At 41.7% G+C, this 21371-nt stretch overlaps 1 protein-coding gene across 5 annotated transcripts in view; it reads right to left on the bottom strand.

Annotated features, from left to right (window-relative positions):
- ptprua (protein tyrosine phosphatase receptor type Ua) overlaps positions 1–21371 on the bottom strand; it is a 430978-nt gene that overhangs the window by 204143 nt on the left and 205464 nt on the right. For all 5 annotated transcript variants that reach the window (XM_037540130.1, XM_037540149.1, XM_037540134.1 and 2 more), the window contains exon 5: positions 3004–3119. In XM_037540130.1, the coding sequence (XP_037396027.1) occupies positions 3004–3119 (116 nt within the window). The remainder of the gene's footprint in view (positions 1–3003; positions 3120–21371) is intronic.

Consider the following 21371-nt stretch of genomic DNA (forward strand, 5'->3'; position numbering starts at 1 on the left):
TTTATGGCGCACTTTGAAATACATTTCTCTGTCTGGAAAGGAATTTACCGCGCTTGAATTTACATATAAAAGATATTAGTGCACAAAAAGAAATGGCAAAAGAAAAAGGAAAAGCTCCTCCCTGTGACTAAAGCTAGCGCCGGAATATCCAACGCCGAGAACTCATTTGCAAGAGACCCTCGCGAAAACTTCAATCATTTCAAAAGCACTTTAGATGCAGCGGCTTCAAGGACGGCGTGGAGAGGCTGCGGTCGATATTTCTGACATGCAGATGAAGACTTATTCACGTTATGAACTGTGGACGCGGACGCGGAGAAGGGCCCTCGGAGCCGCCGCTGAAACGAGGAATGTTAATACAGGCTCGAGTGGGTTTTTGGCAGCGAGTGGCGTCGATGAATTAGGTGTGAAATTATCAGAGTAACCTCAGCTTATCAAGGCATCTCTGAGAAGGTTGCTCATTTTGAAACGACTCTTGAGAGTAAACCGCGCTGCTGCTGCGAGTGACGCACTTCTTCTCCTGTAGCTCTTCTCCTTCCACGCCGCTCCTTTTCTTCTATACCGGGGTCTCACACTTAGGCCTGGGGGTCTCATTCAGCCCATAAGAGAGCTTTGTAAACCCGTAACACATTTACAACTCATCCTTATATCTGCAAATCTGATGTTTTTCTAGGTACCAACCATGATGTTTATACAAATATACAAATGATGTTTGTATATATAATTATAAAATACCATAGCTCTGGTCCTAAAATCTGATTGGCTGAGCTGCATTCGCAGAATGGCCTCATCACAACAACTGAACTGTGTATTAATACGCCACAGAACGAAAAACCCTTGTGCTGTTAATGAATAATCTTTGACTCTAGAGCTGCTCGCATGGAGCACCGAGTGAACTGGTGGAGTAAGAACCCATGTTCTGTTTAAACTGAGAGGCTGACAACTTATGTTCTTAACTAGAACCAGGCTGGTCAGCTAGATATCAGGACAAACGAGCCAACAGCCTAAACAGCTCCATCGTTAATATCACAGGCTGGAATTAAAGCAAATACAGTGATTAACGATAAAACGACAGCAGAAAAGATAAAAAATGTCACTTAAATGTCTTCAAATGTTGGTGTTTCAGTCGGAAGTCGCATCAATTCCAGGCTGAATCCCAAATAACTCCTTACTCCCTATATAGTGTTCTAGCTATGGAAGTTTAGAAATTCCAGCCTCTGCAGCCAAACAGTGCATCATTTATCGAGTGCGGACGTTTCTGAATCCTAAAAGACTGTTTCTTAGCTGTAGTTTGCTCTGTTGGGCTGCAGGATCCAGTATTTAATTCCTATGTAGTGCACTATGTAGGGAGCAGGGAGTCATTTGAGATTCAGCCCCAGTGTGAGAAGAGGTAGCTGGACTGGCGCTTAACAAGACTCGTGTTGGTAATTTAGTGACCAAAAAGTACTTATGAATTGAAAGTTTGTTCAATAAGCAGTGCTGTGATATAATATGCTCATTGTTATATGACAAAAAAAGTTACACGAAGAGGAGCGACTAAAACATTCTCCTCATTCAGCAGTCCCTGGTTGCCTCGCAATGATACCACAGTCTAAAGGAACTCTATTTGTTGGCGGAATACTTGTTTATTTTGAATATTATTAATATTAACTTACATTATTTTCTGAAAAATATTTTATGTGTATTTTATCACAGTTTATGTTGGCGTTACAGTGATTTTATATCATGGAAGGGGGTTTTACTCCTCTTCCCCGTGATAGAGTCGCAGTGAGACACAGCGTCTTGAGGCTTATTGCTTTATTAACAACTGTATGGTACTGCTTTTAGTAATAATAATAATAATAATAATAATAATAATAATAATAATAATAAAAAGAAAGAACATAGACAATTTTCTGGCATGTTTTTCAACCAGCCCCCCGTGGAGAAGACCGCCTGGCCCAGGTAATTTGAGTTTGAGACCCCTTTTGTATGCAAACACTGAGTGTTCATTGCACTGAAACCTTTGCTGCAGTTTCAGGCAGAAATCGCACAAATTCTGCCTGTGTTACGATCAAAACTGGAGCATGAGCTGAAAGGCAGCGTTTATATTCAGTGTGCCTGGAAAAACACTAAATTGTCCTTGACCTTTTAAAATCAGGCGTACGTCTGCATGAAGAGCCTCAAAGACGTGATCACATCAAGAGATTTTCTTTAACGATGACAGCAGACGCAGCAAGACCCAGCGTGTCAAACACAAAGCCTGCAAGCTCAATCAGGACCGGGACACAGTCCTATTAAAATCATTTACATTTATTTATTATTATTGGCCTGTTTCATCTCTGAGATGCACTACAGTACCCAGCATGCACGGCAACATAATGCGCCGCCCGTCCCCCATCAACCAAGAACAACCTGTGGGCCAACAGTTACACAAACAGAACAGACGCCTGGCGTCCAGTTCAAGCAAACAGGCAGTTTTTAAAAATGAACCTAAAACGATTCATTTTTTATTTGGAATAATTGTTGAATGAGGACTTAACGCCTGTTTAATGCCGTTTTGGCGTATTTGTTCTTTTTTTGTTCTTTACATCCTCAAAGGGTTCTTCAGATTGATGGAGAATGTGCTGTAGATGGTTCTACACAGCACTAAAAAGGGTTCTTCTATTGTTATGATGTAATGTGATATTGCATTTCATTGTTCTATTGTTATGATGCAATAATAGAACAATCTTTTTTGGGAACTGTATAGAACAGGAATTCTCCAAAGGTTCTATACAGAACCATATGCAACACATTCTCCTTCAATCAGAAGAGCCCTAAACAATGAAAGTGTTAAGTGTATAGAAAATACTGACTTTTTAATTCACATTTCATCTTTATTATTATATTTCTAATAAATATTAAGTCTATGGTCCAAACCGCAGTCATAGTAACATTGATTTTAGGCGCATTGCAGATTTGCCTGTGTTGTTATAAAAAGATGGGAAAAGTGCATCTCTCTCCACCTCCCTCTCTCTCGCTCACCTCCATGGTGAAGGGATCCGTCTTGGCCGCTCGTCCCGTGGCTACACACTGAAAGGTGGCGTTCTGTCCAGCGTTCACCTCCACGTCCCCCAGCCTGGTGAAGTGAGGCACCTTATCTGTGGATAAGAGAGGAACAAAGACAAGAGTCAGCATCTCTTCTCATTACATCATTCCACCTTTTTTCCTTCTAAATCTCATCAGTGTGTGAGGTGTAGAGTCATTCAGAGGGTTTGGTGTGAAATGGTTCAGACGTCTTTCCAGTGGTGGTGATGGGAACCAGGCGTCGCCATGACTACAACACAGATATAGACACTTTATTTACCATCCAGAACCTCCAGAGAACCTACACGAGTCTTCTGAGCTCATATGGAATGTTGATGATGGAAAACAGTGGAAAATCTGGAATAATGAGTTTTCTTTGGGGACTATTTTGCCGCACAGCGCCCTGCATGTCTCCCTCCACCATGAATGGAGTTGAAGTTCTCTAAACTCTCATAAAACAGCGTCTCAGTCATCAGGCAGTGAATTCAGAACCAGTTCATGTAGGAACTTTCTGTGAGGAGCTTTTAGAGGGACGTCTGGTTCCCATCACCACCACTGGGAACGGCTCTGAATCTAGACCAGAGCGATTCACACCAAACCAAAAAATGAATGTTTTGCCCCAAAAGCTACATTTTCAAATCTTTTCGTTTTCCCATCATCAACATTCCATATAAAACTCAGACGGTTGAATGAAAGGATTATCAATACTTTGCCTGAGGCCTGAAACAATGTTTTCAATACTTCTGTAAGAAGGTTTTGGCCTAAAATGTTTTTTTTAGTCAGTTCATGGTGCAGGACTGAGAAAAAAATTGTCCCCAAAGAAAACTGATTATTCCAGATTTTCCACTGTTTTCCATCATCAACATTCCATATAATCTCAGAAGACTCGTGTAGGTTCTCTGGTGGTTCTGGATGGTAAATAAAGTGTCTATATCTGTGTTGTAGTCATCCTGGCTCTTTTCACCTCCACTGTTTTTTTTAATTTATTTATTTTTTTATTGTTTTTCTCATTTAATTTTCTTCCCCAATTGGAATTCTTTGCTTTTACATTTCACCATTAAGCGTGATGAATGTGCAGATGATTGTTTCACACCAAACTGCCCTGTTTACGTGTTCGGAAAAAGGGAAACTAGATTTGTAGCGCTAAATTGAGGAATTCTAATGTGCTTCTCTCCCAGGTGCTCAGTAAGCAAATTTAACCAGCAGATCTCTTTCCATCACGTTTATTATTTCAGTCTTTTCCCTGATCGTCATTCTTCGCCTTTACGTTACTTTTAAGTGAGATGAATGTGCAGATGAGTGTTGCTGGCTGCTTCCATGCCTCTTAACGTTCTCAGAAGACGACAAATTGCAAATGACAGAGGATTACAAACGCTCCTGCACCTCCAGCTCAACCCTGGAGGCTCCACCGCCGTGCCTCCCCCGCGCGCTCTCCCAGGACCAGAGCAGAAGATCAAACGGCAAGTTAAAGCAGGACATTCCCTTTGTACTGTATATTTCCCACTTCCTCATTCCTGTACAAGCCAAACACCTTATCAATATGCCTGCAGCGGGTCGGATCCTATTCATCACTTTCGCCAGTGGAGAACTGGCAGGAATTATGATGAGCGATGGCGACTTTGCTGCATGCAAGTCCTGATCAAAGCCGCGAATGAAACCCCGAGTCCTGACCTAGGCATTATATCGTTAACCTGTACCTTTTCATGCAGGTCGGCTAATGCATTTCCCTACATACTTCCAATCGTGAGACCCTACCGGCTGGTAATCTCACCATTACATGGTATCATTACTGTACTCGCTTATTCCTCTCCGCCGTCTGCTCCACTTCCGGCCATTATAGGCTCTCAGTACCGAGAACACCGTTTTCTGAAAGTGTAATTCGCCTTCCTTCAGTCTGCCCCCACAACACTTCTCACGCGGCGCGTGATTCACAACATCGCTGCTTTTTCCATCGTGAGACGCACGACAATATGCTTTAACATGTCCTGCCAAAGCAGCAGGTTGGAACAAAAGAAGGAGCCCAATTTTCTGTAATCTTGCAAACATTTCTAGCAGAGAGCCCTGTGATTTGGGGGAAAAGGAGAAAAAAGCGTGTAAGAGATGTGACTGACCATTACGGCCTGCAAAAAGTCTCAGTCTCGGGTTTCTGGCTCTAATGGCAGATTTCATGTAGGGCTCAATCAAGACAGGCTTTGAATGCTTCCCTGTGTGATCCATAATTGCACAAAACCCTAGAAATGGAGCGATAATAAGCGGCGTGCAAACAGATCGAGGCAGTTGGGCTTAAAACGGCATGAAAAAGTGCTCTGTGCCACTGCGCCTGCACAGGACTTCATTGGCTGTTTATATAATGGAGCAGCGTATAAAACTGCATTCGCATTTCATTAAAAAAGGCCAACCTAAACTAATGTGATAAACTGTAAGTAGCGAATGCTGTGAGAGCGCCACCTGCTGTTTATCAGAGCTCCCCCTGCTGCTTATCAGACAGCCCCCTGGTGTTTAGCAGCGTCACCGCTCCACAGTTTCAGTCTCCATTTCCCAAGCGCTTTAGCCGAGTGCGCTGACGTTCCTCCTCCTAATAAACAGACACCCGTTCAGCTCCGCCTCCTCATTATTATCATCACCACCATCACTGTATATTTCATATATTTCATATATTAACGCAGGAAGGTGATCAGAGGGGCGGTGGAGTTCGAGTCGGCAGCGTCTGAGATGTTTAAAACACAGAGTTAGAAGAGAAGAACATCTCCCAGTGAAAGACGCGTTTTACAGTAGGAATAAATGGAGCTCATTATGCTGGTAGTGAACTACGCTGCCTGACTCAGCCGCCTCAGAACCAGAGAAACGGACCTTAAACAGAAGTCAGGACCCTGCTGGGGTTCATCCTGAAGTTAGGACAGGATTCAGGAGGTTTAGTCTAGTTAGGATGTTTGTGTGATGCTGTTTTCTGATCTGGAGTTCATGATGAGATGATGAAGGTAGGAGCCGTTATTCTGGAATAGATACTGAACTAAATTCAGCCGTCATGGAGACCAAACACATCAGATTTCAGAGTTAAGATGATTCTGTTAAATGATATTTACATGTTACATTCAATCTGAATTATGCACTGAGAGCTTTGCACTTTTCTGTTTCAACATCAACAAATGTAAAGGATGAAAGGACCAATTTAACTTGATTAAATATTTCATTGTAATTACAAACACAAATGTGGACTAAAAGTTCAGAATCTGTACATTACACACACTTTCTCTGAATGTTTCAGTGAGCAGTATGAATTACTGATACTAATCTTCAGACTGGACCACTCAGGGTCTTCTAGACTTTCAGAGAAGGTCTATCAGCCAATTTTAGTTCATTTTCATTTAATATAATCATCGTGCTTGCTGTACCTAAACTTGTAAGTGTTGCAGTAATACACTCACTTCATTGTTCACTCACTCTCATTGGTTAGGACTTCAGGAGCTGAACTGAAGGCCTTACATCTTACATTAACTGCCAATATAACTAGAAAGTGAGAGAAGAATCAACAAATCATGCTCTGATTTACTGAGTGGGAGCAGTGAGAAAGCACGTCATTCTAGCCCTTCTGGAAGTTCTAGATATGTCACTGATTGTGAATACGTGTCGTAGGCTAAGCAGGTTCCGGTTAGTTGTTAGGAATGTTAAACAGCGGCAGCGGCTCTACGTCAGAACGCTTTACTGAAAGAGTCGATTCATACAAGCTCAGATATAAGATAATGTGCGTCACAAGCATCAGACAAAGCATATGGAGTGTCTTCTCCAAGCTGTAACTGTCCATATTTAATCTAGAATGGAGAAATGGTCATGTGCTCCAGTGCTAAAATAGTATTGTAAACCCCATAAGGGCTCTAAAATAGATGAGCATTACTGTCGCTGTGTTTTGAGTATAAATATTTAGGCCCAGATCTAACAGTCATGGTTTGTTGATAAGCATCAGCATTTAGGGCTAATCCTCGCAGCCTATAGGCCACTGTTCTTTCCTCAAGTCCTACTCTTTTCTTTCAGAGCTCTTGGAGGAGATGTTGCCATTTTTAGAGAATGCAGCACTTCTGTTGAACAACTTCAGCCTGTGAAGTACTTCACAGCAAACAAACAGCCAAACTAAGGCAGCCTGTAGAGTGAAGGGGAGCTGAGAGTGAAGCAGAGTGAAGACAACATGCTGAAACAAAGGAGTCATATAAGGGTAGTGAAGACGCATCAGCGTCACACAGCGGGGGGTTGATATAGGACAGAAGATCCTCTCTGCTCTAGTTGAAAGTTATCCAGCTTGTTCTTGCCCCAGTTCTAGTTGGAGACGTTCTGGTGCCCTACAGCACTGCCCTTGGCGAGAGAGAGTGAAGCATTCCGGCCTGGTGGCCCTTATTTCCCTGTACACAGACATATTAGAAACAGACATTGCTGATCAAAAGTCTGGAATACTCTACTTACAGTATCTTCTCCATAAATTATCACTGTTGTCGGAAGAAAACCTCGTATCTCCAAAACGGTGAGTACACAGGAGAAGGGAAAAAACCTACTTTACTTTTTAATGTAAGATAATGGAACCGGACGTCTTTCCAATTCATTTTAGCTCATTTCTTTTAGTCCATTTATAATGGAATTTAAAGGGTGTAAAGGGTAACATGTACTTTCAAATTATGTCAAAAACTGAAAATTGTCAAAAATGGAGATATGAGGTTTTCTTCTGACAGCAGCGATGTGCTCACGCCCACCAGTGTTACACACTAACACACTACTAAAATCCCACAGCTTTAATGTAGAGGCTGTTTTGGCATGTTTGGTCCAAACTCAATTCCTAGCACTAAAAGTTCGCCACTTATTTTTACCAGTTGTTTTATTTTTTCCTCCTGGTCCATCTGAAATTCATTTATACAGAAAAAAAAACGAGACATTGTACGATTCTGTATCGTAAAAATGTCTTTAAGTATCACAATATTATGTTCGCCAAACCACCCCCGCTATTACGCATCTACCAAAGTAATAGAAGTAGTGTGTAGTTATTGAGCATCACTCAAAGAATCCAGTTAGCTGGCCAGTTCTCTCCCCAGCCTGAGGAATTAGACTATTTATATGGCAAAGGTCAGTTTATAAAGCTTGTATACAAGATTTGGAAAACTTTAACTTAAGGTTTTGGATTGTCCTTCCTGTCAACACACCCTCGAGTCAATGAACTACATCTCCCAGGATCCTCCAGGAGATCATAAGAAGATACGCACACTGCCTCCACCAATCAGAATCCACTTCTTGGTTCCAAGTCGCCTGATTACTAGCTGTTTACACCCGTTCCTCATTTCTTGTCTCTGTATAAACGCCTGTTAGTCAAGCTTGGTCTTTGTGAAGTCTGAACGTTCTTGCATTGTTTTTTTTTTATTTTATCCTTGTTTGCTAAGTTAGAATTCACTGGTTTGGCCTCTGATCCCGATGAGTTTGACTTCTCCTCATGTGTTGTCGTTGTGGGTTGTCTATCTCAGGTTTTGCCTGTTTCTGGATTACACCTTTGGCTAAACCTACTATTATTAAAGGCCATGCTGTCATTTTTAGTTTTTAACTAGTTCTTGGAGCATTAAATCTCTTTAAATTTCCAGAAAAATGTATTAAACCAAGAAAAATGTAGATGTTTTCTGAAACAAATACATATATAAATGAATAATTAAACAAATAAAACAAAATAATATAAAACCTTAGATTGTTATGTACCTTGAAAAAAATATTTCGCATTGTTAGGCAATTTATAATCTTCTTTTTCTTCTTCCTATTTATCTGCTGGATTAACTGGCACTGTTCCAACTCCGAAAAGTTCGGTCTGATCAGGAATGGCGTGTTGGTTTGCAGCTTTTTGATTGGACATATGGTTTTTGTACAGTCAACAATAAATAAAACATTTTCTAGATGTTAAATAAATAGGGGACCAGCTTACATCACAGCGATACAAGTTCATGAACAACACTCTGTTTACCGCGTGGAATTACATATCAACTCGCAGCAACTATCTAATAACCCTTTAACAACCACTTGAGATACCACAGCAACAGCCTAGCAACCCCCTAGCAACCAAATGGGATACCACAGCAACATCTTAGTCATTACCTGAGATTCCATAGTAACCTAATCATAGCAACCACCTGGGATACCATAGTAATGGCCTAGCAACAACCTGGGATTCCATATCAAACACCTAGCACCACTCTAGCAACCAACTGACATACCACAGCAACCTCATAGCAACCAAGTGGGATACCACAGAACAGCCTAGCAACTGTTCTCAAATTGCTTAAGCTGGGCAATGACTCTTCAAGAAAAGTTAAAAATAGAAGGTCACTTCAACAGTGCGCCCTCTGGTGGGCGTGTATTATTATTTTTTCTTATTTCTTATTTATTATTATTACTCTTATTTGCATATCTTTGGATCAAAGAAGAACATCCAGACAACCAGCTTGCAATCTAAAACAGCAATCTGTCTCATACCCCTCAGATATCCAGGTTTCCTCTCTCTTTTCAGAGCACAGGGAGCAGAGAGAGTGTAGCATAATTGATTTTTTGCAGGTCCTTTTAAAACAAGGCTCGAGTCAGACGTGGCTTACATTAATTATTCATGTTGTTTCTTAGTCTGAGACAGTAAGATACATACAGAGACACAGCGATTAAATTGAAACTGGATGTGGAGTCAGTGTTCAGCAGAGTCACGCTGGTACAAGAGGCGAAGTGTTTGAGAAAGACTTGAGCAGACGATCCACATGAGACTTTAACAACAACAGGGGTTTGATGTTCAAGGCTGGTCTTTATTTAATTCCCAGTCAAAACATCCATTAAGTAAGAGTCCTTCATTTTTCAGGAGATATTTCTGAGGAGATTAGATAAGATAAACCACTTCCAAAAAGAAGGAGAAAGTCAAAGTGAGAAATTGAATAAAAGCTACAGAAGATGTGTCTCCTAACAACCACCTGGAAGAGCTGGTCGACCCCAAAACTGCCCCCATCAGATAAACAGCACTTAAAGCTTTGATCTCTGAGAGGGAGGAGAAGATCAAGCTGCTTCAGAGCTGAAAACATCCACAGGTGTTTCTGTCCATCCTTCCACTGTGAGAAGACCACTCAGCGCTGTGGGTCTGAAAGGACGTGTAGCTGATCAAGAAGAACCTCACTGAGAAAAGGAGATGGACACATCAAACAAAGAGGCTGAACGATGGACTGACCACCCCAGAGTCCAGACCTCAGCACCACTGAATGGGTTTGATTAGTTCAGAAAATCATCAACCAGCTTCTCAGACTGAGCTTTTGGAGGCGTATCTGCAGGTTCTTTGAGGAGCTGAGAGTGAAGCTCCTGAGAAGAACGGAAGCTGGAATGAAGGGAAAGAGAGGGACTCGCTGACTGAACACAGCTGAGAGTAGAGTTTTTTTTGCTGATCTTCATGAAAACTTAACCCTCTGGAGTCCACACACTCGCCAGCACATCAAATTCTCTGTTTCTATATCTGTGTCCGTATCTTTGTGATGATCTGGGGCAGAAATCCAGTTTAACCTTCCTGAATTCGTAGAGCCACCCTTTCCATTCCATCTCATCACAAGATCCTACAAGACTCACATCCGGAGTTATGAGCCTATGAAGAGGGGCTGAGATTCACATCATCTGCCTCTCACCGTGTGGAGCTGCAGGATTCGTGTGTCCGTCTACATTCTGTGTAGACGGATACACTCTTCATTTTTCATTCAGTCCACATCGGAGACTCGTGTGAAACGGCATCAGAGAGTTTCCAGCTGCTGAAGCTGCTGCAGCAGGTTTGGAAAGTAGTGATGAAGATAACGGAGCGTTTAGATATGAAACACATGAGGATCGTGTTCTATGAAGAACTATTAGAGGAGAGATTAAGAAGAGATGAAAAAAATCGAGAGAATCCCGTCAGACCATACAGGGTTAAGGAATGTTTTGACTGCAAGTAAACGGATGGAGGGTGGTCTTTGACTTTTGTACAGGCCTGCGAATTGCTAAGACGTGGTCACAATGGTGGTGAATGGAACCAGACGTCCCTCTAAAAGCTCCTACAGAAAGTTCCTACATGAGCTGGTTCTGAATTCACTGCCTGATGACTGAGACACTGTTTTATGAGAGTTTAGAGAACTTCAACTCCATTCATGGTGGAGGGAGACATGCAGGGCGCTGTGCGGCAAAATAGTCCCCAAAGAAAACTCATTATTCCAGATTTTCCACTATTTTCCATCATCCACATTCCATATGAGCTCAGAAGACTCGTGTAGGTTCTCTGGTGGTTCTGGATGGTAAATAAAGTGTCTATATCTGTGATGTAGTCATGGCGACGCCTGGTTCTTATCATCACCACTGGAAGTAATCTGAGCCTCTACAATCAACAATTTCACAAAGAAAAACAAACAAAGGAGTTACATCTCAATCAGCTACGCAGAAATGAAAAATCATTAAAATTGCCCTTTAACAAGAGCCGCAGGAACGTGAGCCGTGCCGTTTGTTGCCGTCTATTAAGTTGAGAAATGTTTTTAACGCTGTCCAGCTCCTGTCAACACCCTGACGTTGTTGGCGTAAACGAGAGCCGGTCCAACAGCTCACTTTCCCTCTATAAACTGCTATTTTCACTGAAAGGTTCCTGAAAGGATCTGGCTGAACTTCCTAGAGAGAAGTGGTAGCTGTGAGTGCGTCAACAAGCCTGTCTGCTTTAAAACGGCAATCTAGGACTCAGTGGGCTCCATTAGCTCGTAAACACCACCATTACCCTTCATTAACATCAGGCTGGATGATGCTCCTCAGAAAGGATTAGACTAGCGAGAGGCCGGAGAGACAAGCGCATGCCAAGAGCCTCCTGGCTGACTCCTCCAGCCAAGAGTCGTCCACAGTCTGTGTGAGAGCCGGAAGAGGATGGTGTTCACTTCACCCTAACACCACAACAGAACCAATATTTCATGTTTTTTCATTTCTATTTTATTTGTTATTATTATTATTTGTATCTAAATCTTTTTGTCTTGATGACTTTCATTTGTTAAAGTTGGTAAATTTCATTTCTACTTTTTGAGTCTCTTGTAATTTTTGCTCGGCTATGTTGTAATTGAGGGTGACCCTCAATGCACTTCTGAGTTGAAATAAAGGTTGACTGATTGATTGATTAAAAGGTTAAGTGATTGATTGATTGATTGATTGAATGATTGATTGATTAAAAGCTTAAGTGATTGATTGATTGATTGATTGATTAAAAGGTTGAGTGATTGAGTAATTTATTGATTGATTGAGTGATTGAGGGAGTGACTGATTGATTGATTGATTGATTGATTGATTGATTGATTGATTGATTGATTGATTGATTGATTGATGTTTTGGATACTGAGATGAAGGTTAGAAATCAGTCATGCACATTATCACCAGTGCTGAACTGCACTCTTAAAAAAGATGGTTCTTCAAGGTTCTTGAATGGTTCTATATAGAACCACAAACACAGAACGAACCCTTTGCAAACTTAAAATGTTTTTTTGCCTCATGACATTTTTTTCAGATCATATACGGTTCTGTATAGCACCGAAAATGGTTCTTCTATTGTCATAAACTTGACATCATAACAATAGCGAATCCCTTTCAAAATGGTTCTGTGTAGGATATACACACTCCCCATCAAACTGAAGAACCATTTTCATGATGTAAAGAACCCTTGTGAATGGTTCTCATTTTGAAAACGATTCTATACAGCACCAAAATGTGTTCTGCTATCGCTACATTGTCAAGTTTGTGTCAACAGAACACATTTTACTGCTATACAGGACAATTTTCAAAGTGGTTCTGTATAGAACCATATACAACACGTACAACATCGATCTGAAGAACCATTTCATCATGTAAAGAAGCCTTTAAGCATGCAAATGGTTCTTTGAGTTCTCATGGTTCTATACAGAACCGTTTTCTTTACTACTTTTTTGTGCTATAGTTAGCTCTTCAAAGGTTCTTTAGTAAAGACAACAATTCTATGGACCATCTTTTTGAAGAGCGTTGGACAGGCCAAATCTAAAATCAATTATCATGATACTTTCTTGGTCAATAATAACATATCGAATGGCTCAACATCGATAATAAATTTGGTAATGTACTTGCAAGCCTGTGCATTCGTGAGCTCCTGCTGGTGTGGGTTCACGACTGTTCCTTTATCTTTAAATGACTTGCAGAAAAGAGACTTACTAATAGCGCCCCCTTGTGGAGAGACTCTACATGGCAATACTTGGCTGAGTGAGGTTCACAGTGTTCACATGCTTAACATATAAAAACACAAGATGTTTTGCCTCATTACAGTGGAGGGGCGCTGCAGTTCAGCCAGAGATCCCTGCGAGAAATGGATACGGCTTATTAATGATTTGTAATTACTGCTTGTTGATTCAACACTTTCTGTCTTCGCAGATGAGCACACAGACATGGGAAGGTGTTTTAAGCCATGGCTGCTAAAGTTTTAAGCAGCACAAACTTGAAGTGAATGGAGACGTCATGCAAAAAAAAATTTTTTTGTTGCTGTTGTTTTAACATCAGACAGGACATGTCATCACCCGCTTTAATGAGGTGGGAGACGACGATCAATCAAACCGGTAATGCACTTCCTGATTTCTCTGCTCTCGCTCCTTTTGGACAAACTCTATGTAAATGAACTGAGCTTAAGTCTCAGTCCTGGATGGGTTTTGTCTCCTCTGTTCCATTCTTTGTATACGAGTGACTGTAAACCAGAATCTGCAGATGACACAGAATTAGCAGGACTGGTCTCTAACGATGATGAAACACTATGCAGGGACATGGGGCCTCAGTGGAGTGGAGCATGCGATTAACTTCAGCTTTAATACTGAAAAAGACGAAGGAGTTTTCAAGATTTGGTTGATTTCAAGAGATGGAAGTTGGATCTACCATCTCTGACCATCACTGGTAAAGAGATGGACAGAGTAGACCCTTAAGTTCTGGGGGCGACTATCAGCTCATCTCTTAAGCGGGAGAGCAACAGTGCTGCAAGATCCACTTTTACAGAGGAAAGTGTGCTGACTTTCTCCATGTGTGTCTGGTGGGGTAGTAAAACGGCATATGAGAGAGAACAGCTAGAGAAAGTGGTGCTGCCTCTAAACTCACTGGTAGTAAACGTCCATCTGTTGCCGCTATACATGCCAGGAAACTGCAAAAGAAAGTATAGAAAATGTATGCAAACAGCTCAAACCCAACACGGCACCTGTTAAAAAGCTCCTTTCTGGCAATTAGTTTCAAAGCATCTTATGTAGAACATCTCGGTTGAGCAACACCACTAAGTGTTTATCCAACGATCTGATCATTATCAGATTTCCGCAGTGTTCAACGATCCGATCATCATCAGATTTCCGCAGTGTTCAACGATCCAATCATTATCAGATTTCCGCAGTGTTCAACGATCCAATCATTATCAGATTTCCGCAGTGTTCAACGATCCGATCATTATCAGATTTCCGCAGTGTTCAACGATCCGATCATTATCAGATTTCCGCAGTGTTCAACGATACGATCATTATCAGATTTCCGCAGTGTTCAACGATCCAATCATTATCAGATTTCCGCAGTGTTCAACGATCCGATAATTATCAGATTTCCGCAGTGTTCAACGATCCGATCATTATCAGATTTCCGCAGTGTTCAACGATCCGATCATTATCAGATTTCCGCAGTGTTCAACGATCCGATCATTATCAGATTTCCGCAGTGTTCAACGATCCGATCATTATCAGATTTCCGCAGTGTTCAACGATCCGTCATTATCAGATTTCCGCAGTGTTCAACGATCCGATCATTATCAGATTTCCGCAGTGTTCAACGATCCGATCATTATCAGATTTCCGCAGTGTTCAACGATCCGTCATTATCAGATTTCCGCAGTGTTCAACGATCCGATCATTATCAGATTTCCGCAGTGTTCAACGATCCGATCATTATCAGATTTCCGCATCTGATTATTCAAATAACCGTGTAAACAGCACACTCTGATTTCTGAGCTCAGAATAAGGTCCACAAATCTGATAAAGAGGCTGGATTTGAGCTCAGTAGTCAGATTTCTCAGCGCTGTGAGCTCTCTGTGAAAACAGACGGCGGTACCGGACGCTGAAACCAAATACATGCTTGATGGAATGAATGATCTAAATATTCTTCATCTTCTAGGTGAGGTTTATTCATATTTTGGTCAAATTGTAAGTCGCTCTGGATCAGAGCTTCAGCCGTAAATGTATGAAGTTTGAGTTTTTTACGTCGCATCTTCTTCTATGAGTTTATTGGCTGGTCTCATGTGGACCAAAATCCGATTTTCTGCAGTTTTCGGATTATTAAGTGCATGTAAACGCACTCACTGACGCTTCCACTATCAGACTCTTAAACTCCACAATCTTAACCTTGTTGATTTTAATTTATTTTAACCTCTTATTCTTCAGGGGATGTTTTGGTTTGTCCGTCTGAATTTTCGTGACCAAATCGTAAGGCTAATTATTCAGTAACTGCATGAAATAAATGTAATTCTTATTTTATTTATTTATTTATTTGTAAAATTTCCCCTCAAATGAACAGAACGTGTGTTTTATGATCTCCACATTTCACTACACGCTCACAATTTACTGCTGAAAACCAAAAATCTGCGCCGCTCTTTGTGTTGTTCTCTAAAAGTGATGTTTCCAGAGCAGATCACTGAAGAGACGCCGTCTGTTTATAGTTTAGAGCCCAGATTTGGGGAAAAACGGGTCGACTTTCAGTAGAAAAACAAAGTTCAGCTTCTTTTATTATAAGGGTTTAAAATGACGTCACCGTCTATTAGACTGGAGAGAAGAGCTACAGCCTCACATGACGCCCAGCTTCTGAATGGAGCTTATGGAGTATGAACGTTATGAAGAACAGGACCAAGTGCAGTTTGGAGCCACCGGTGGTTCCACGGAGCTGAAGAGCTTAATGTTTCTATAACTTTATTGAGATCATGACTGTATGAGCGTGAGTAGAAACTGAGTGTGTGTTTGAAATAAATTCCTCAGTCAAACTACATGCTGAAGACTCGAAACTCAAACGCACACAGAGCGGGAGACACAGCCGGTGATACAGATGAAAACCAGTTCATGTTCTTTTGACATTATTAGACAATGTGAGGTGATTTTATTAAAGTTTATAACAGTATTCGGCTGATGAAATGGCCAAAACCTCAACCTGCGTGTTTTAGCAACCCAACCAACAGCTGTCGAGGAAAGTACCGCTGAAAATACAGGAACAACACAAACTCCACTTTAAAACAAGTGCACACAGGCCTTTACTACAACCAAATAACCGTAATTATAGTTTGGATGTGTACAGTTCATTTTAGCTGTTGCACTGCAAAAAGCAAATCTGTTGATTAATATTGGTTTTTACTTAATTCAAGTCATATAATCTAGCAAAAGTGTTCAATCCATCGGCAGATAATTCTGCTTGACTCAGTAAACGACGATTAGGGAAAAATGATGTCATTGGATTCAGATATTTACACTAGATAAGACGCCTTAAAACAAGTAAAAAAACACCTTGAGGTTATCGGATCTAACTCAGGGTCTCCAAATGAGAACTACAGATATATACTTTGGCAGCAATCCTTGAATCTGGTGCTGTAAGACTCTCAGCAGCCCTACTTCCCTCACCCCTGGATGAGCGGCGGGTCCACATGTACAGTGTTATTGTGTGTAAATGCCGTGTGTTTGTTGTGTCGGGACTGTTTGATGTGAAGAAAGCTGCGGTTGTCCGTTTTATCTCAGCATTGTTGTCCTTGTGGCGAGGTGTGAACTGGCCCTGTGTTTACGGCCAGCAGTGCTTCCTCTTTTATTCTCTACTTAAAATTTCGTTCTTCATTAAACTATTATAAGGGGTCCAAGCACAGAGTGTAATTCTTAGGATTTTTCTTCTTTTTCTGGCCTAAAACGAATTGTGCAGACCAAACCGTAACTTGTACAGACATGAAACTCAGGTGCTTGAGCTCAGGCCAACCGGCCTGATGGTGGCGCTGTAGCAGTCTTGTACATTTAGGGCCGGCGATTCTGTACCGTATGTCATAGAGACAAAATTATTTCTTCTCCTGATTAGGTTTGTCATGGCCCACAAAACAGCTATTTTGCCCATAGTAAAAATCTCTATTGATTTTAAAGTCATTTTAATTTTATGCAAATTTGCACACATTTTTGAGCATGAACTAGTCCCTGAGTGTTCAAACAATCTGCACAAATCTGTTATCATTAGAATCCTAATTGTTACGAACTTCATAGGCATGTACGCTATGGCAGTGGCAAACAATCCTCAGGGTTTGGTGCAACTGCATTGCTAGGTGGCGCTATAACAAGCAAAAAAAGTGTTTCGCAACCAAAGGTTTTCCGATTGACATGAAAATTGGCTTGTTGCTGCAATGTGCTGTCCTGGATCAGGATCTATGAGACTGATGTCAAATTCGAAAAAACATGGCCAAAACCAACGTTGGGGGAATTTGCAAAGCAAGCTTGGACCCCGCAAATTGCCGCTTGCAGATATATTTATTATTATTATTACTGTACTATCATTTTTTTTTATAACCTTGCTGTGTTTTATGCTTATGCATATGTAAAGCAGTTAAGCTCAGTGTACAAAAAGTATGATATAGATTTTTAAAAAATCAGTCTCGGCTTGTTTTGCCTGGTCTTCTTTAATTCTCCGTCTTTCCCAACACATCAGTTATCGACTTTAAAGCATTGTAATCTGGTTACTTGTCAACAGTGGCAGATCTAGAAAGTTTTACCAGGTGTTGTAAAGGTGTGGCAGGGAGTTATGCTAATGTGATTGTTTGAGTTTGGATAGGGGGTCATGGGGACCGGAGGCGGGGGTTTAACAGCTGTTCCGCAGACGGTCGATAGTGAAATAACCCTCCGCATAAAGCAGGGGTGTCAAACTCAACCTCTTAAAAAGTCATGTTAAAAAATCTAATCTGTGGTTTTTATTTCATTTCATTAACATTTTGCCACGATCCCTACAGGCCACAGTTTATTCAAAATACTCCAAAACTAAAACAGCAAAATAGGCGTTAAACACTTATTCTAAAATAATTTAAAATAAAAATCGATTGTTTAGGTAGCGTTTTTTTTTTAAACTGCCTATTTGCTTGCACTAGGCATCTTTCTGTGTATATTCAAAGAGCCCTATATTTCCAGAGTCATTTATTCCCAAGGCGCTATATTCCCAGGGTCTTATATCCCCAGAGACATATATTCCCTAAATTTCTCAGATCCTTAATTTCCAGGGACTGATGTTCCCTGAGTTATATATTTCCTGGGCCCTATAGTCCCAGGCTCATATATTCCAAGGGCCGTTTTTTCCCCAGGGCCATGTATACCCAGGTCTCTATATTCCAGAGTCGTATATTTCCAGGGTCCTACATTCCCAGAGTCAAATGTTTCCAGGACCCTATATTCCAAGAGTCCTATACTTCCAGGGCCCTATATTCCCAGAGTCCTATACTTCCAGGGCCCTATATCCCCAGAGTAATTGTTTCCAGAGCCCTACGTTCCCAGAGTCATATATTTCCAGGGCCCTATATTCCAAGAGTGAAATGTTTCCCAGGGCCCTATATTCCCAGAGTCCTGTGTTCCCAGGGCCATCTTAAGTTTGTTACTTTATTTGAACTGTATTAACTTTCACAATATTTTCAACATTGCAGAACATTCCCAAATTTGGCATTTGTGCTAACAATGAAATTTTAAGCACATCTTCAACAACATCTGCCCTCCATTTCTAGCTACCATGCTTTTGAGTGTAAGCGCTGGCCCACAGACTGTTGTTGGGAGTCAGAACACACACTACGCTGCGGTCCATGCTGGGGACTTTAGTGCATCTCAGGATGAAACGGGCTACTAAGAATAGAAATTTAAATTATCCCATGGGCCGAATAGGATTGCGCCAAGTGCCTGACTCGGCACGCGGACCATGTGTTTGACACATGGTTCTTAAAGCCAAAAACACCCAGTCAATCATCAGCAATACCCAACCGCATCACCCAGCTGCACAGGCCTGTTAGTGGCACAGTCCTACAGTCAGTAACCGTAATAAGTGTGAATGCACTGCAGGCTGCAGACGAGCTTTTTTCCCTGCTGAGAAAAGCACTCACCCTGAGTCCTGCGGCACGAGGCACTGTAACCCTTATCTAACCCACCTGTTGTTTTAACTAGAAGTGGAGCACCCTGCTGAGCTGATGACCCATGGCCTGGATCGATCAGGCTGGTGGGGGGGCAAGACCCCATGTGAAGACCTCATGAGTGCCCTGCACTATGCATCATGTGCAGAAATTCTCTGAAACATCCTCTCAGTGCGGTAAGATGACAGAGCCATCGACTTCAGGGAAACAGCCTCAGTGGCCTCCTGTGAAGTGCACTGCTTTTGATGTGGCTGCGTGATATGGGAGTAATAATGCAGGTTCTGGACCTTAAAGACAGCCATGATCGCTGGGTTGGTGGCCAGAGATGAAACGTCCTGCCATCTTCAGTCTGACTCGGGGTCACTTTTATTTACCACACCCTGGATGTAATATGGGGCTACAGGGACGTGAAAGCTTCCCGTGTCCCTGCGATAGCACCTGTCAGGTCTAAGCAGCTAAGTAAGCAAACGGTGCTGCTGTGGTATAAAGAACATAATTTGATTATATATGTAAATGTTTATGTTTCCAGGAGATCATGGAAAATAAGGAAGTCTCTGCAAAGGCAGCGCAAGTGCTTACTTATAAGTACCAGCTCATTAGGTAGATAAGCCAGCTGAGCAAAAACAAAGCGGAAGCATTTCCCCATGCCGCGCATTCCCTCTTTGCAATTTTGGAAATAGCTCCATACTCCCAAGATCCTAAATTAACCAGATCCTATATTTCTAGGGCCTATATTCCCAGAGTCATATATTCTTAGGACACATATTCCCAGAATCATACATTTCCAGGGCTCTTTACTCCAGAGTCATATATTCCCAGAGTCATATATTCCCAAGGCCTTTTATTCGATAATCAAATATTCCCAAGGCTCTATGTTCAACAAGATCCTACATTTCCAGGGACCTATGCTCCCAGAGTGATATATTTCCAGGGCCGTATATTCTCAGTGCCATATATTCCCAGAGTCACATATTTCCAGGGCCCTATATTCAAGAAGCATATATTCTCATGACCCTATATTCCCAGGGTCATATATTCCCAGAGACATACCTTCCCTAAATTCCCCAGATCCTTCATTTCCAGGCACTGATATGCCCAGAGTTATATATTCCGAGGGCCCTATATTCCCAGAGTCATATGTTTCCAGGGCCCTATTTTCCCAGAGTCATGAATACCCAGGTCCCTATATTCCAAGAGTCATATATTTCCAGGTCCCTATATTCCGAGAGTCATATGTTTCCAGGTCCCTATATTCCCAGAGTCATATGTTTCCAGGTCCCTATATTCCCAGAGTCATATGTTTCCAGGTCCCTATATTCCCAGAGTCATATGTTTCCAGGTCCCTATATTCCCAGAGTCATATATTTCCAGGGCCCTATATTCCCAAAATCAAATATTCCCAGGGCCATATATTCCCAGTCCTGTGTTCCCAGGGCCATCTTAAGTTTGTTACTTTATTCAAACTGCATTAACCTTCACAATATTTCTAACCCTGCAGAACATTCCCAACGTTGGCATTTGTGCTAACCTCCATTACAACACCATCTAGCTAGCATGCTAAGGGCTACATAACTAACAACTACAAAAGTAGGCCACTGCACCACATTTACACCAGACTAAGAACTTATTCAGCAAGCCGATGTATTCCACACTCTGACTTCCCAAAGTTGGCTTAGCTAGTGAATTAGACTCCTGTCAACAGGAGATAGCAAGTTCGATCCCCACTGATAGCACAGCCATCGTGGCCAGGAGTCCGACGAAACAACTGGCCTTGCTCTCACTGGGTGGGTAGGATGGTGAACTGGCATTTCAGATGTACAGTAACGTTGCATTAGCGGCAGTTTGAAAAGATGTGGTGGGGCTTCGCAGGTCTCAGAGGAAGCCTGTGCTAGCTGTTGCCCTCCTAGCGTTGGTGGTATTATGTGATTGGGGCAGTTCTAACCAGTAGGGGAAATCAGAAACATCTAAACTGGGGGAAAAAGTCTCGGCTAACTTATTAGAACAAGCATATAAGCTGCAGGGAGGTTCACTCGAAGGACCTGATTATTCTGCTCTAACTCCCGTTAGGATGAAGCAAACCGAATCCCAGTGATGTAAGGCTTGGATGCAGCTGCTCGGCCATGGAAACCCATTCCATGAAGCTCTC

Source organism: Pygocentrus nattereri, chromosome 1, assembly GCF_015220715.1.
Source record: "Pygocentrus nattereri isolate fPygNat1 chromosome 1, fPygNat1.pri, whole genome shotgun sequence".
In the NCBI taxonomy this organism is placed as follows: Eukaryota; Metazoa; Chordata; class Actinopteri; order Characiformes; family Serrasalmidae; genus Pygocentrus; species Pygocentrus nattereri.